This window comes from Phocoena sinus, chromosome 5 (assembly GCF_008692025.1).
Source record: "Phocoena sinus isolate mPhoSin1 chromosome 5, mPhoSin1.pri, whole genome shotgun sequence".
NCBI classification, from domain to species: Eukaryota; Metazoa; Chordata; class Mammalia; order Artiodactyla; family Phocoenidae; genus Phocoena; species Phocoena sinus.
In genome coordinates this window covers 59,182,515-59,200,483 of record NC_045767.1, presented here as the reverse complement: position 1 = coordinate 59,200,483, position 17,969 = coordinate 59,182,515, and the positions used below count along the sequence as shown (strand labels likewise).

The 17,969-nt window shown below is 37.4% G+C and overlaps 1 protein-coding gene across 1 annotated transcript; it reads right to left on the bottom strand.

The window, feature by feature from the left end:
- Window positions 1-4,600: 4,600 nt before the first annotated feature.
- LOC116753940 (putative RNA-binding protein 15B) lies at window positions 4,601-6,229 on the bottom strand. Its single transcript, XM_032631973.1, has 2 exons — window positions 6,211-6,229; window positions 4,601-6,129 (listed from the first exon to the last, which is right to left on the bottom strand). Exons 1-2 carry the CDS (start codon window positions 6,227-6,229, stop codon window positions 4,949-4,951), a joined length of 1,200 nt encoding a protein of 399 aa, XP_032487864.1. The 3' UTR covers window positions 4,601-4,948.
- Between the last annotated feature and the right edge of the window lie 11,740 nt (window positions 6,230-17,969).

Sequence of the window (17,969 nt, the reverse complement as noted above, 5' to 3'; positions counted from 1 at the left end):
CAAGACCAACACATTTTAGGACTTTTTGGATTCAGAAGGCAACATATTCCTTGTTTACAAATTTTACTTAAGCCTGTTATGATATTACTTGCAAATTTGCTACATTGGATGGGACCCCATGCCAAAATTCTCTAGAATCTGTCCAAATTGCAATACAGCAGGCACTCTCATTAATGATCCCAGAGACTCCTTCATAATAGAGGCTTTAGCAACCTACTATCATTCCTTCTGGAGTCTCTCAACCACCCATGATTGTAATTAATACCCATGGACTTCTGGTACATGAAACTGTCTTCCTTAGTATCACACTATATGCCATTATATTGATTGCTGGCTACACACTGGATTGTTCTGGAAATAAAATATCTCATTGGCCCTGCACTTATGACCCTTGTTACATAGTTTCCCATTACGTCTTGGGTTACAGAAGCAGTACCCACAAGCTTGGCATTGCCACCAAGGTCTCCTTGCTAAGACAGAAATTGTACCTACAGAATAAAGCCAAACCCAGATCTCCTGGCATATCCCACTTGCAGGAGGGGTTGGCCTTCCCTATTCTCAGTCTCTAGCTAGATACCACAGTGCTGGAGGAGGTTACGCCTCTCCTGGACCCCTTGACTACCTGGGAAGCTTCTTGGGATCAAATGAGTGAACAGCAAAAGGAGTTACTATGCTTTACAGAAAATAGAGCCACCATTGTGTGTAATGAAGCTTACTAGAGAGCTGCTGCTTTTTATCCCTTAAATAGGACGTCACTGAATGGTGACAGGACTCAAGGACAAACAAAACTGGCCGACTCTCAGTCATTTTATCACTGGATACCTTGGCCAACAATCAGCCCCATCTGCACATTTTTAGATTTGGGACATTGCCATTGGTCTGGTTGTCTGATCTTGCCAATGGAGACAATAATTATTTATCCAAGGCTGTCCCCTTTGGGATAAAGAACTTTGGAAAATATCTTACTTCATAGCTACCCAAACTATAAATCAAGGTAATACATATCTCTGTGCATGCTAAAGACACAATACAAAATCTCATCAAGACATTCCTTGTCAGCTTCAGAAATCCAGGCATTATTTTTTTTTTTAATGTAAAGTGTATTTATTTAAAAAAAATACAAAATAAACTACAAGTCTGTCTTTCTTTGTTTATGGCCTTTCCCTGTTCTCTTTTACCAAAGTGGGGTCTGTCCCTTTCCTTGTAGCTCTAGCCAGGCAATAAAGACGCCTTCCAAGAGAGGCAGCCCAGGACAGGGTGAGAACACGTTCTGCCCAAATAAAGCACTCTGGGGAGAAAAGCAGCTTAGTCACAGCATCTAACCCTGGTCTGCTGCTCGCCCCGAGGAGGACTGGGCAGGGGGCAGAGGCAGGTGCTCAGGGCACTGTCCACTCCGCACGCCTCTCTCTATCCTGGGTTCTGAAGCAAGAAGGCAGCTCCAGAGTACACTTGGTGGAGCTGGAACGTTAGGGGTCCTGGGAGGTTGTGGAGCAATGAGCTGGCAAAGCTAGGGAGTGAAAGCATTTTGGTCATCCCTGTAGTTGGGTGACTGTCATTACTGTTTTCTGTACAGGGAGTACAACAGTAGACCTGGGCAGTTCTTCAGTTTTGGCAGTTTAGGGGCAGCTAGGGCTTGGTCAGGCTGGGTTTGCAGGTCTCTACAACTGGCCTATGGTTAAACTGTGCTACCACCAGGGAAAGTACCAGATGCGTTTACCTTTTTACTCACCCCACCCCACCCCCTTCTTACCCACAATAAATAGGAGACCCTAGTCTCTTTCTTCCTTTGAGTTTGCCCGGTTCCTATCATATAGGTATTTATAGCTAAAGAGACTTTTCTCCCTTCGCTAAGAGGACAAATTTGTGAAGTAAATAAGCAAGACAAGACGGCTAAAACTCACCAGGGGCTGGTGAAGTCCTGCTGGGCTTCGGAGCACCATACAGTTCATCACACACACTGAAGTGGTTGGTCCTGTGTCACACACAGGTACCTCTTGGTCCTCTAGAGAGCAGAGGTCTCAGCTCTTAGGTTGCTTCATGCCTCAGCTTAAATGGACTGCTAACACCTAACCAGTGGACTAGTTTGACTGCTGGTGCATTAGAAGAAAACAGGTTAAAAGTCAAGAAGCACTAAACGCATTGTATTCTAGTCATTAACTGAGCAGAGCCAGTCTCCCTGAACTCTGCCAGCAGCTCTTGGGAACACCCACAGGTCTCTTGGGTGGAGATGGGGACCTGCAATAAGAAAGCACACTCCTGTTCAACTTGACAACACTCCCTTAGGGAAGTGCCCTAAGAGGCTAAGGAAACATCAGCTCTCTTTATCTGCCAGGCAGGGCTCATGATCTCAGTCACTTAGGAAGAAACACGCGGAATAGTAGCAAACCGCCAATGAGGCAAATTTCACCTTAGGTTGACTTTTGCCTTTAAGCCACACCTCAGATAGAACCTGAACCCCAGGTGGAGGCACAGGTTGCCTGCAGTTAAATAGTTCTCTCTCCGGGGGCAGCATCATAAATCAACCAGGGGCTTGACCACCTGACCTACCCTTGCTAGTGCTGGCCAAGGCCTTTCTGAGAGACGTTACAGAAGCTGCTGTCTTAAAGAGAGGAAGGAAGGAGTTGAGAAGAGGGTCCAAGGAAGAGGAGGATGGTCACACAGCAGGAAAACTCTGTAGTTCAATTTGGGGCCAGAAAGCACCTATCCCTCAAGACAGGTTAACAAAGCAAGGGTTTAAGTGTCCTCTCCAGCCAGACTTTCTAGGTTTCTGTCTGGGAAAACTAGGAGGTGTAGTATTCTGGGTCCTGAGCACCCACTCTATGAAGGAACAGCCCAGAGAAGTTTTGGGCTTAATACAGCAAGGCGGCTCTGGCCTGTGACCCAGGCATTCGTCCCTACCTCATCTGCTCTAAACAAGATGAGGCCCATTCCTCCTTCTGGTGGTTCCAACTGCCTGGAATGGTGCAGCTGTGGCCTACTGTGCCTCGCACTGCTTTGCTCAGACACCTGGCAGTTGTGACCAAAGCTCAAGTACAAACAGGCAAATAAACACATTTAACACTTCTTGTGTTTGTTATGAACATGCATTTTCTCTCACAAGTACCAGCTGAAGCCTAGTGCAGTACTTCCCCAGGCGCCTTCCTTGCCCTGTTTATTCTAAATCTCTAAGGTCTCAAAAAGTCACCTCTTTCACTGTCCTTGTGGAGAGGCATGTATTGTCCATGAGGTCCGCACTGAGCCCCCGCCTCCATCTCACGAACTGTCTCTCTCAACACATCCCAGCTGTCACCTGCGCTGCCTCGTGCCAGCCAGCGTAGTGGACCATACCTAGAGAGAGGACAGCACGGTCAACAGAATCCGGAGTTCCTGGTCATTTGGGGGCTCATTTCCCTTACTGGAGCTTCTGTTCTCCCTCAGCCTTGACAATGGTCCTTTTAAAACATCTAAACTGCCACAGACATTCTGAAAAATAGTGTTTGGGCTGTGCTCTATGGTGACAACTGCTGTGTGACTGATTTCCCTCCCTGGTCCCTGACACTGCTGGCTTCATCTGCCAGTGCTGGCCATACTGTCTTAGTAGAGATGCGTGGCCACAGAACTTCAAGCCATCTTTCCCTCCCAGCTTGATGCCTCCACATTCCTCCGTAGCTCAGCTTGAATGGCTGTGAGCTCTAGCACTGCCCAACACCTCGGCAACTGTGACATTTCCCCACAGAAGCACCTCTCTCCCAGTGGTCCCCACCTCTGCAACATCAGGGCAAGAGGCCTAGGCATAAGTGCCTACTTGTATCTGGGAAAGTTATGTCAGTTAACAAGAGCATTTTCCTAACCCACTGTACTACCTCAAAAACTCTTCAGGCCAGGGATTCAGTGTCCCTCACAAAGCTCTAGTGACTGGGCAGAGGCCCACTCCATTGACACATCAGCCCCGAACAATCAAAGGAAAAGCCAGAATTCACAAACACCAGGAAAGTTTCAAGAATTAACCAAGGAAAGCTGCCTCCCACTCTCCATTCCAGCATTTGGCCTCCACTGTCCCTTGGAGTCCGAGGCAGCTGTCTCCAACTGGGTATCCCTGGGCTGCTGCATTAAGGATAGAAGGGAGGCTGAACAAGAAAAGGAGGCCTCACGGATCCATGGTACCAAGACCCCAATATTGCACTGCTCCTCCCATGACTACAAGACCACACAACTGCTAAGGTCTACGTGCTTTCAAAAAGGCCTGAAGACTAGGTGCTTTGTTCAACAGCTACAGCTCAAACTGATGGACACACACATTGTTTAGGGCAAGAAAACAAAAAACTACCACAGCTGCTGGCTAGACTTAGGCTCAACCCCTTCCTGTGCATGGGCTCTGCTCAATCTGGCATGGCAGGGTCCAAAATGAAACCCACCTGCTCTCAGCCAAGATAAAAAACAAATGTGAGTTAAGTCCTGATTCAGCTCTAAGAGCTGAGGGGCTGAGACCCACCAATGCAGGAGGACTGTGAGATACCCCAGTGGTGGAAAGATGACGTAGGGCATTTGTGTGCATGCAGCAGGGAAGTCTTCCATCCTTTGAGGAAAAAAAAACTTGATTAAACCAGGACTCTGAACAGGATTAAAAATCCATCCTCTGACAAAGGCTTTACTGACAACTTTCCATACAGTTAGTCAAAAAATAAAAAAATACAGAACACAGCAGACATCATCTCATACACTAGAAACCAACAAGACAGGAGTCCCTTCTCATTTTTCTCATCACTGTAATAAAAAAAAAAAAAAAAACCCAAAACCTAAGAATTTAGTTTGGTGGGGGAGGACTTTGGTCCCCTACCAAATGAACCAAAATAAAGCAGCAGAGAATTCAAACCAAGGGGGTAAGTTTTGGAGTGGGGGGGAAGGCGGGGGGGTGGGGGTGGGGGTCAGATCTTAAAATAACTGCTTTTGTGGAAAAGACAGGTTCAGGCTAGGCTGTGTCTCTTACTATAACTATCACCATGTGTTCTTCCTCTAGCTTTCCCAATGTCCTCAGTGCTGACTGGAGGTACTGCTGTGAAAAGTCGCAGGGAGGGAAGGCATAGAGCATGCCCGTGCTGTCTCTGCCCTTGGACCCACCCACTGGCAGGCTGATCACCCCTGCAGCCTGCTTCTGTTTCAAGTAGGAGACCAGGTTCCTGAGAAGCCGCCTCTGTAGGCCTGGCTCCACCGTGGGCATCCCCTCAGTGCCAGGCCCACTGGGGGTCGCCTGTGTGGCTAGGAGCACTGCGTAGCCATTGGGGCTCCCCTGCTTGATATGTCGTGTGACCTCATCGAGCTTGGGCTGGTCCAGTCGAAGGCGCTGGGCAATCTTCAGCTGGGTCAGCTTACTCCCAGAAGTGTGGTCTTTGAGGAGACTGCTGATAATCCCCTGGTCCCCCTCTAGGATGTGCATAGATGTCGGGAAGCAGCTGTTTTTCAACACTAGAAGCCCATTCCAACCTAGCTGCAGTGTCTGGGCATACTCTGAAAGATTCTTGAGCTTTTTGGTCTCGTGTTTTGGCTCTTCAAGAGGCTTGGGCTCAGCCTCAGTGGTCCGATGATTGCGCTCGCTCTCCCGAGTCTTCTTCCCGTGGGAAGAGTCTGGAGCCTCATGATGGTGGTGGTGGCTCCGCTCCTCAGCCCCGTGTCTGCTGTTGCTGAGGGAGTTGCTGCTCGATTCCTTGGTCCCTTCACTGGAATGGTTTTCCTTGCGGCTGCGCTCAGGGGTGCGGTCAGAGCCTCGGTTCACAAGCTGCCCAGCACCCTTGGTCCTGCTCCGTTCCTCGTAAGGGGAGTGGGTTGTCCTCCCACGATCACTGGAAAGGCTCCGGCGCTTCCGCCTGTCCTCCCAGGGCTTGGGCAGGCCCCGGTCCCCATCTCCTCCCCAGCGCTCACCACTCCGGCTGCGCACTGAGCGGCTGTAGCCCTCGAGGCTGTTTCGGCGGTCAGAGCTTTTACTGGGGCTGGTCCAGTCCCCTTCCAAAAAGGTCCGGTCTCGGTCTGAGTAAAGAAGGTGTGGGGGGGTCCTATCCCTCACCCGCAGGTCGGCATCCAGGTTTCGGTGCCGGGTGTATCCATCTGGGAGCAGCTCGTAATTCCAGGCATTATTAATAGTGACCAAGGCACACACTTCATTTCAAAAAATATACAGTGAAGTTCTCTTGAACAGAACATTCAAGAGAATTTTCATCTCTTTTAGGACTCAGTTACTTGCCTCATGGGGTGCCATAATGTCTTACTTAAATGACTTTAAATTCAATTAAACAAAACATGGCATATTTCAGTCTTTACTTAAACATAAGCGATGAATTTTCATGAAGAATCTGACTTCATTTTTTGATATCTGATTGATGACAGCTTGCAAACTTTACAAATTCCTCTTTTCCTTCTGTCTCACATCTTGGGAAAGCTGATAAGAAAGCCAGGGGTTCCCTCCTTTGGTGCTGACAGGAAATTAAAAACATTCAAGCCACTACATCTTTGTGCATGGGAACTCTTGCTTCAGTCCAACCCCCTAACTACAATCAAATCCAAGCCATCTCCTTTTTCTGCTCTCTCAAACCCTCTTTGGACCTGCTTTGAAGCCTTTTCTGTTCTCCCAGAAAGAACTATTATGTGAGGAATAAACATTTTCATACTTTTTTGATGTATATATGGCATCATCAGTCTCAACTTTGTTTCTCATTAGAAACAAATTTTGTGTTGAGGAGTCCATCCTATTTCTGTAGGCTGCCCTCAAAGATTAGACTTTATTCTAATTCTCACAAAAATCCTGTAGTTTAGGTATTATTATATCTATTATTGATATAAAGAAAATAAAGCAAATAAAGAGATTAAATAAGTTGCCCAAGGTCATATGGCAATTTTATAATGGAGATAGGAAATGAACGCCAAAGATCTGACCCTGGAGCTGTGCTCTTATGCTCTAACTAAACTGCTTTTCAAAGTATAAATGAGCAGAAGGATGAAAAGTACTTCAGACTCTGATGGCATTGGTAAGCCTTGTACTAGCCTTAGACTCTAGACTTTTGTTTGTTTCTTTTAAAAAGAAACTATATTTTGAGCTGCTTTATTTGAAGTTTGTCACTTTTTCCTGAAGGATGTTCTAATTATACATTGTAGGTTTTGTAAAATCCAGATGTGAATCCATGTTCAACCACTGATTAGATGTGAGAAACAGAGAAAATTTATTTATCTTCTCTATACTTCACTGTCCATTAATGTAAAATGGGAAAAATATGATTTCCATTACAGAAGTGTTATTATGATTGAATAAAATAATATCTGTTAATCACCTTGGATAATGCCTCTCACATAGCAGAAGCTCAATAAATGAACGTTAAAATAATGTATTAGCCTTTTTAAATATTCTGTTAGAGATAACTACTTACTCACAGATCAACAACTGTGGCACATACAGAATATCTTTTGTTTTCTGAACTCAGTGTAGGAAGTTTTAGAGGTGCCACAATCACTCTGATTTGCTTTTGAATTATAAAAATGATGCTCTGAAGAGGTACTTAAGCAAGAACATGTTCATCCTGACATGGTTGCATAGATTTGTGCACCCTCACAATAGTAACCACTCCTGGCAAATCCAAGAGAGATAGTAACATAGTCATAGTGTCCTAAACTTGAGAGTAGAAATCCCTTGGACATAAAAGTTGAGGGTGAAGGCAAACTACTTTTGGTAGAGTAATGAATGCTGATTGAGAAAAATGCATTGACAGATTAATATATTTGTATACCAAATTAGTGGAGTACATTATTCTAATAAGGTATGGAACACATACATAAAATATTAGCTGGCATTGAACTTATTATCTGATTAAAGTTAGACTGATCAATCCCCCATCAATCTTCAACACCCATTAGTCTTTTGACACTATTGATGAGTGATTGGGTATATTGATAAGGACGAAAATGTCTGCTTAATTCATGTCTTTGATGGTGGCTTAAGATTTTGAAGCTTCTGCTACAAATATAGACTTTAAAGGAAATTTCCTCCAATGTATTCTACCTGGCCTTGTATATGATAATAACCTTACTCATGGATTGGCGAGCCAAAGAAGATGATCTGCCAAATGCCTAATATATCCACTTCAGTTTTTGTTTTTAAATAGGAGGAGCTTTCTCCAGTTTGCCTAAACAAAAGAAACAAATAAGAAGAAATGGGGATGGGGTGAGAGCAGGCAAAATTATTAAAGGAATACTGAACTATCTTGTGGCATAAAATAAGGAGTCTTACAAACTAAGTAGTAGATGTTGTTGGATTCTCTTTTGAGAATATTGTCATTAACATGACTCAGCTCCCAAATACCAGATCCACACTTGTAGTTATTGTGGATCTACTTTCATCGGACCAATTTACATTAGAAACCCTGGGCTTGATCAATTGACTGGGAGTGGTGGTCTCATTGTCCGAAAATGGAAGATGTCCTTATAACCACGTGGATGCCAGCTGTGAGGATAGTTTGAAGATAATGGGACAGAGAAGTGCAGTTTCTAGAAGGTGTTTAGGAGGTAAGTAAAACAAGAAGTATGCCATGCAAATGCTGTAACTTATGGGTTTTTAACATATGACAGTTGAGTTAAAAACCAAAGAATTACTAAGGAGTAAGTGACATCAAGAACTAATTTCCTTTTTCCTACGTTTCCCTATAGTAAGGCATCAGATATAATGACTAACATTTGTAGAACCTTAACATGATAAATTTAATTTGAACCATTAATTAAGCTGGCATTATCCAATTAAGAGATGAAGAAATTAAAACCAAAAATGGTAAAAAATTTGTCTTGATTTCTACATATGCTTTTCCCATAGAATTATTTCATAGTTACACCTTTGCATTTAGAATTTCAAAAATAATTTACGTTAAACTTATAGTATATTTATTTGTTCTTTCTATAGATAAATTTGCCAATCAATGTTACTTTTTCTGAAAATGAGAAAACCTTTTTCAGTTTTCAGTGGGAAAAATTATTCTTTAAATATGTTTTATGGTATATGACTAATGTCCTCTATTTTGTTTTATATTCTATTTTTAAATTTGAGTTTTGTAATATTGGAAGCCATACAACTTTAAAACTAATAATAGTAGCATTTTGATGTTTGAAAACTAATTGCCAGTTAATAAACAATACCCTATTCAACATATGACAGTAAGGTAGTGATACTAATAATATACAGTTATTGATCATTTGTCAATTGCCAAAAACTACTCTAAGATTTTTAAATTATCACAATTTAGTCTTCAAATAATTTTATGAAGGAAATGTTACACCATTTTATACATGAAGAGGCCCACAACCTAAAAAGTAACTTATTACCATCTTATAATGAGTGTCAGAATTGAGATTCAAATTTATATTTGTTTGACTTCAAATCTTGGTCTTTCTTTCACCTTATATTAAAAAGTTCCACACTTTTACCAGAATAATTGAAGTCCAAAGGGTCTCAAAACTTTTCAGAAATACTGAATTAACATGGATGTTTTCTTAAATTTGTTCTAAACATTGAATTAACTCTAACATCAAAGAGCAGATCATGAGACCATCTATTAACAAAGGTCATTAAGAAAGAACAAGTGGAATATTTTTTATTATAGGACAGCAGGCAATGTTGAAAGTAAAAAATTATCAGAATATATTTTCTACCTATCCCAAAGCTTACCAAAATATGTAATATATTGTAAAACTTAATGTATAGTTATGTTAAATACTGAAAAACTAAATTCAACGAAAGCATTAAGTAAAGATAAGAATCATTGAATGCCATCACAGACATAAATAGTAAAATCGTAAAGGGCACAAATCAACCAACTCCTTTCCTCTTGCTTAATTTGAACCTTCAGTGAGGTGTAATGAGCAAAGGTAATACAATCTTAAGATGCATAATAGAAGTTAACTGCCTAGATAATGAGAAAAAATATCCCCATTGGACTGTGTTGGTCAGGACACATATAGAATAATGGTATCAATTTTATGTTCGCTAGGACTTCATGTACACCCATATTATGGCAATTAACAACTTGGCTTATAGGTTTTCTATGTATCTTTTACCATAGACTGTGAATTACATACATGCAAGGACCATGACTTATCTAATTTTATGTCATTGGCACCTAGCTGAAAATGTGGCTATTAGTATTTGCTTAATAAAGCATTACATTCATTAAAGCTCCCGTCTTATTTCCTTGGACTCTTGCCATAATATCATAACTGGTTTCTTTGCCTCTCTCTTTGTCTTTCTGAGTTCTGTTCTCCAAATAATTGCTCAAGAAGTAAAGTAACATCTCCAAGGTTACAGAACTAGTAAGTGACAGACATTGGATTAAACCTAGGTAGAATGATTGTAAAGCCACATTTAAAAAATATGATTCTCTGACAAAATCTTCTCCCTTCAAATATAACAATTTGGCAAAAGAAAACAAAAATAAAGGTGTTTGAAAAGGAATTCATTGTCCTGACTTAGTGGAAATCTCTACAGATTAAGATTTGATGCTTACCACATTTTAGGAGAGATTTTGATAAACAGAAATAAAAAGACAAAGTACTATGAGCTGGCTGAAGACAGTCTTTTATAAGAAGAGCAGAAAAAATGAGGTTTTTAACTTAAAAATAATCTTGCTTGAAGGTATATATGTTTGAATTAAAGTATTAAGGCCTGTAATGAGGTAAAAAGTATTCTGTACTTTCCCAGAATTTCTCAGGCATAAAAAAGGTACTTAATAACTATTTGCTTGCTTAATTAACTCATGGTAAGTGGATACAAATAACACAGAAACCAAGTAAAAGGTAATAAAACAAGGATCTTTAAAAGTAGCAGGGCATTCAAATGACTGTAAGGCTATGAAGAGAATCACAGGGAATTGAGCAAAGGTATTGATCAACTACAAGTACAGAAGGTTGGGGTATTTGCCTGTCTATAACCTATATATATTTCTATCAAAAGTCACTGCTGTTTAGCAAGATAAACTACATAAATGTGGCACAAAGATTGTAATAATACAACCATTTTTGTTAAAAGCATATATACTACTATTCTGAAAAGTCTCAACTGAACAATTCAGTTGTTACCAATAATTGTAGGAATTACACCTTACATAATATATAATAATGCTGTAAATTAAGTTGTCACCACCTTGTCACTAGAGAACACTTTTTAAGATTACAGTATCTTACCTTTAGTTATCAAATGATATTAGATCTTTACAGATTTAAATTTAGATAAAAAATTAACTGTACAGAATTATCTCTACTGAGATGTAATGATTTAAGTTTTCATATAATCTTATAGAAGAAAGGAAGGATAAAAGATCATCATCATCTTCCTCCTTTTCCTTCTCCTCAGCTTTCTTTGGCATTGTGTTATATAGAGTAACTTCTCCTGGAAAGCAGGTAAATAAATAGTCATGAGTTTGTGTTCTTGCTTTTGCTCTTGCTAGATGTATGGCTTTGAGCAAATAAATCATATTACTTTTAATTTAAACTCTCCCATCTCTAAAATGGGGGAAATACCTACTTTGCTTGTTTTTTTTGCAGGTTAATAATATTAAACATGAAACATCTAGCATAGCACCTAACACATGGTACATAACATTGTTTGTGTTTTATTATGTCATAGAAAAATGTCAACTATTTGTCTTATCCTCATAATCCTGTTAAAGAAAAAAGGTAAGAGAAGCATTACAATTCCGATTTTATATAAATTGAGTTTCGTAATTCTATATAAAAATTTTACTGTCACATAAATTATAAATGGCAGTGGGGAAGAAGTATATCTGAAATGTCAGAATAAGGATCTTTCAAAATCTGCTAAATCATAAAAGTGATGAAGACAATGACAAAATTGTCCAAAAACTTTTATTAGAATTCTGGAAATTAACTGAAGTTCTGCAATAATCCTTTAAGGATTTATTAAATAAAGATGGTCAAGCCTTAGAAAGAACAATGACTTAGTGGTGATTTAACTTTCCTTACTCCCATCTCTCTATCCTGAGGTAGCCATGAAAATCAGCAGTTTTGGAACAATAATAACTGAGAAGACAGCAGCATAGCATTGAAAGGAAGAACAGTTTTGGAGCTCCCCAAAAACCATATTCCCAGAAAATTGTCATTATTTTACCTGTCTGGCAGATCCTTGTAAAAGCACCATTTATGGGGACGATTTTAATTTGGTTTGATTTAGTTATTTTCTCACTAAGCTATCTCTATCCCATGGCATTTGTTGAAAACAACCAGCAGCAATTTTTAACATTATGGTAGCTGAAGAAGCAATACCAGTTGGTGCAAAGAAGAGGCTGACCAAAAATTTAAAAGTACAAATCTAGAGTATGAAATGTCCATGGGTACTTTGAAGAGCTCCTCCATATCCCTGGGGATCTAGAAGGCCATGTGTATGTGAGGGATGTACATATATCTATAAAAACCTGAAAATTTCCTAATCTCTCACCTCTAGCTGACCTTGAAGCTCAATGTAAGCAGTAAGTGAAGGCTCAGACAGAGTTGTTAAGTGCCCAGTACTAAAGGCATACCCCAACAAAGAGCCATCTCAGTAAAGATTGGAAAATTTATTGGTTCAAGACAATTAAGAAAATGTCTTTTAAATCTTTAGGTGAACATTATACTAACCAAGCAGATAGACTTCAATGGTCACATATAACAAAGAATACACACTACAGAATTAATCTAGGAAAGTCACTAAAAAATCAAAAGCAGTAGCAACAATGACAACAAGAATGAAGAGCAAGTAGCATCAAATTCTGGGGAGTGGGGGATGGTGAATCTTATTTCCAATGCTGCTACATTATATCATTTAACATATACTGAAACACCCAAAAGAAGAGGAAAGAATGACTCATAAGCCTGGGGAAAAAGCAGTAAATAGAAACTTCTACTCAGAAAGCTCAAATATGGGCTTAGAAGGTAATATTTAATATAGGCTGTTATAAATATGTTCAGATAGGTAAAGAAAACTATGTCCCAATTTTAAAAAAAGGAAAGTTAATAAATAATATATCACCAAATAGAGAATATTAATAAAGTAATAGATTATAAACAATGATAAGAAATTCTGGAGTTAAGATAGAAAGTAACTAAAATAAAAAAAAAATATTTGAGAGGCTCAATAGTAGAGTTGAGCAGTGAGAAGAAAAAGTCATCTGAGTTTAAGAGAGGTCAATTGTTATTTTCCTGTTTTCTGAGCAGAAAATAAAAAGAATGAAGAAAAATAGAGTCTCAGTGCTGTGGGACATCACTAGTAATATCAACCTACACATAATGGAAGTCATACTAGGATAGGAGAAAGAAAAAGGGGCAGAAAGAATATTTGAAGAATTAATGGATTTAAATTTCCCAAATTTGATGAGAAACATTAATCTGCACATACAAGAGACATAATAAATTCCAAGTAGGATAAACTCAAATACTTCTATACTAGGCATATCATAGTAAAACTGTCAAGAGCCAAAGAATAACAGACTCTTGAAAGCAGCAAGAGAAAAATAACTCATCACATACAAGGATACTTCAATGAGATTAACAGCTGACTTCTAATCAGAAACCATGGAGGCCAAAGGCAGTTGATAACATAGTCAAAGTGCTGAAAGGAAAAGTCAATCAAAAATTCGATATCCAAAATATTATTATTAAAAAATGGAAGAAACATTAAATCATTCTCAGAAAATCAAAAATTGAGAGAATTCATTGCGAGCACCCTGTCCTACAAAGTTACAGTAGTCAAGATAATCCTTGAGGCTGAAATGAAAGGACAGGCAATGGTAACTTGAATCCACATGAAGAAATAAAGGTAACTGCATAGATATATATTAAAAATAGTAAAATGTATTTTTGTTTGTAACTATTTTGTTTTCATATTTGATTTTAAAAGAACACTGGCACAAACTGATAATTATAAAACAATGTGTTTATAATATGTAAAGATATAATTTGTATGACAATAATAGCATAAAGGAGGAAGGAATAAAGGGAATTATATTGAAGCAAAGTATTTTGTATAATTGAAATTATTTTGGTATTAATGCAAACTGGATTATTTTAAGTTAAGATGTTAATCTCAGAGGAAACTAATAAAAATAACTATAAGCAAACTATAAAATAAATGGGAAGGGAAATGTACACTACATTGTATACTATGTAAAAGAAGGCAGTAATTGAGCAATAAGAAAACATCAACGTTTTGAAGACAGATAGCAAAATGTCAAACATCAGTCCTACATTATCAGTAATTACATTAAATATATATGTCTTAAACACAACCTCAAAAATTAAAGGTTGGAAAAATGCATTAGAAAGGAATGATTCAACCATATACTGTGGATGAGGTACACTTTAGATTCAAAGAATCAAATAAGTTGTAGGTAAAAGGAGGTAAAATTTATAGCATGCAGATAGCAACTAAAAAAGAATTGGGGTGGCTATACTAATATCAAACAGAATGGAGGATAAGAAAAAAAAAATGTTACTAGAGGTAAAGGAGGGCATTTTATAATGATAAGAGTGACAAACCATGAGGGAGATATGACAATTAAAATATATTTGCACCTAAAAACAGAGTCCAAAAATACATAAAGTAAAACTGACTAAAAGGAGAAATAGACAACTCAACAACAGAGATGTCAATTCTCCATTATCAGTGATGGCTAAAACAAGTAGGTAGAAACTCAGAAAGGAAATAGAAGACTTGAAAAACACAACAAGTCAAGTAAACCTAAATGATATATATAAGGCACTGCACCCAACAATAGTAAAATGCACATTCTTCTCAAGTGTACAAGGAACTTCTACATGATAGAACATATATTTGGCCATAACACAAGCCTCAATAAATATGAAATTATATGAATAATGTTCTCTGAAAACAGTGGAATGAAATTACAAATCAGTAACAGAAGGAAATTTGGGATATTTATAAACATGTGGAAATTAACATATCCTTAAATAATAGATGGGTCAAAGAAGATATTACAAAGGAAATTAGAAATTCCTCTGAGAAATTTCAAAGGATTTGAGAAAGAAAACAAAAACAACATACCAAAGCTTATGGAATGCAGCTAAAACATAGCTTAGAGGAAAACTGGTAGCTCTAAGTGTCTAAATTAAAACAAAACAAAACAAAAAGTCTTAAATCAATAACCTAACCTTTTATCTTAAACTAGAAAAATAAGAGCAAATGGAACACAAATTCATCCAAAAGAACTAAATTAAAAAATAGTATAGGGGAAGTTAATAAAATAAGGAATAAAATAACAATAGAGATAATAAAAAAGTTGGTTCTTTGAAAATTTTGAAATCTTATTGACAAATGTTTAAGTACACTGGCCAAGGAAAAAAACAGAATACTTAACATAACTAAAATCAAAGATGAAAGCATGGGCATCACTACCAAACTTACACAAATAAAAAGGATTATAAAAGAATGCTATAAGAAACTCTGTGCCTACAAATTATATAAGCTAAATGAAATGGACAAACTCCTGGAAGACACAAAATATGAAAACTGACTGACTCATAACAAATAGAAAATTTAAATAGACCTACAACAAGTTAAGAGATTGAATTATTAGTAAGAAATGAGCACAAAGAAAAGCCCATGCCCAGGTGGCTTCACGGCTGAATTGTACTAAAGGTGTAGAGGAGAATCCTTTCTAACTTCTTTTAAAAAATAAGAGAATTAAACACCCCCCTATTTATTCTTTGAGTCCAGTATATCCCAATATCAAAATCACACAAAGACATTGCAGGTAAAGAAAACTATAGATCAATATCCTTTATGTATATAGATGCCAAGAGCCTCAACATAATATGAGTAAACTGAACCCAGAGACATATAAAAAGGATTATATACCATGACCTTGTGGGATTTATCCCAGGAATACAAGGTGGCTTTATTATATAAAAACCATCAACGTGCTACACCATATTAATCAAATAGTGAACAAAAAACTCATGATCACCTCAATAGCCATGAAAAACATGTGAAAAAATTTAACACTGTTTCATGCTAGATACACTCAACTATCTGGGAATGCAAGGGAAATTCTTCAAGCTGATAGAAGACATCTAACAAAAACTCATAGCTGACATCATACTTAATGATGAAAGACTGAAAGATTTCTCCCTAAAATCAGGACAGGATAAAGCTTTTCACTCTCATTGCATCCATCCAATATTGCCCTGAAGATTCTTGCCAGGGCAATTAGGCAGGAAAAACAAGCAAAAGATATCCAGATACAGAAGATGTAAAAGTAGCAATATTCTTAGGTGACCTGATCTTGTATATAGAAACTCTTAAAAAAAATTCACATACTAGAAAAAGAAAGTAGAACAAATGAACAAGTTCAGGCAGATTACAGGATGAAAGATATAAAACTTAGTTGTATTTCTATATATTAGAAATGTACAACTTGAAGTTAAAATAAGAAATTAATTTCATGTACAATGGAATTAAAAACAAGAAAGTACTTAGGAATATATCTTACAAAAAAGTGAAAAGGTTGTACTACAAGGATTATAAACATTATTGAAAGAAATTTAGAAGACCTAAATAAATGGAAAGATCTACCATGTATATAGATTGGAAAACTTAAGTTGGTTATGATGATAATACTCTTTACGCTGATCTACACACTTAATATAATCTCTATCAGAGCTTCAGCTGCCATTTTTTCCCAGAAATTGGGAAACTATAATGCATATGGAGATACACGAAACACAAAATAGCCAAAACAATCTTGAAAAAAAGAACAAATTTGGAGTTCTCATACTTCTTAACCTCAACATTTACTACAAAGCTAAACTAAACCAGATTGTGTGGAGCTTATGTAAAGATAGACAAATAATCAATGGAAGAGACTCAAAAGTCCAGAAATAAACTCTTACACTTTCCACAATTATGCCAAGACAATCCAATGAGCAACGAATAGTATTTTTTAAAAATGTTGCTGGGACAGCTAGATATCCCCATATAAATGAGTGCTGCTAAAACCCTACCTCACAATGTACAAATAATTAAATCAAAATAGATCATAATTCTAAATTTAAATGTTAACATTGACTTACCAAGTTCTTGCAAGAAAACAGGACTAAATTATTGGGATTTTGGATTAGCCAATGACTTTGGAGATATTACACCAAAATCACAAGTGGCAAGAAAAAAAAACAGATAAATTGGACTTCTTCAAAATTAAAAAAATTTGTGCTGAAAATGATAGACTAAAACATAAAATGGCAACCTATGCAATAAGAGAAAATATTTTCAAATCATATATCTGATAAGGGGCTTTATATACAATACATAAAAATTCTCACAACTCAATAATAAGAGAAATAACTCATTTTAAAAATAAACATTTTACCAAAGATCATATACAAAGGACCAATAAGCACATTAAGAGATGCTTAATATTAGAAGCTTTGAAGAAATACAAATCAAACCCATAGTGAGCTTTTACTTCACTATTATGATTATATCATAAAATATGAACAATAACAAGTGTTTGCAAGGATATGGAAAAATGAGAACCCTCATTCATTGCTACTGAGTTTGTAAAATGATGTAGCTACTCTGAAAAACAGTTTGGTCATTACTCAAAATGTTAAACATATTGTTACTTTGTGGAAGTAATTTCAATTCTAGATATGTAATAAAGAGAAATTAAAACATATACTCACGCAAAAACTTTCACACAAATGTTTACAGCAGCATTATTTATAATAGCCCAAAAGGAGATACAATGCAAATGTCCATTTGTATTGAATGGATAATAGATATATTGAGTGGATGAATAGATTTAAAAAAATTGGTGTATATAAAACACAGAATACTATTTGTCGACTAAAATGAAGCACTGAAACATGCTATGACATGGATAAACCTTAAAAACATTATGCTCAGTGGAAGAAGGTAGTAAACACTAATAACACATTATACGATTCTATTTATGTGA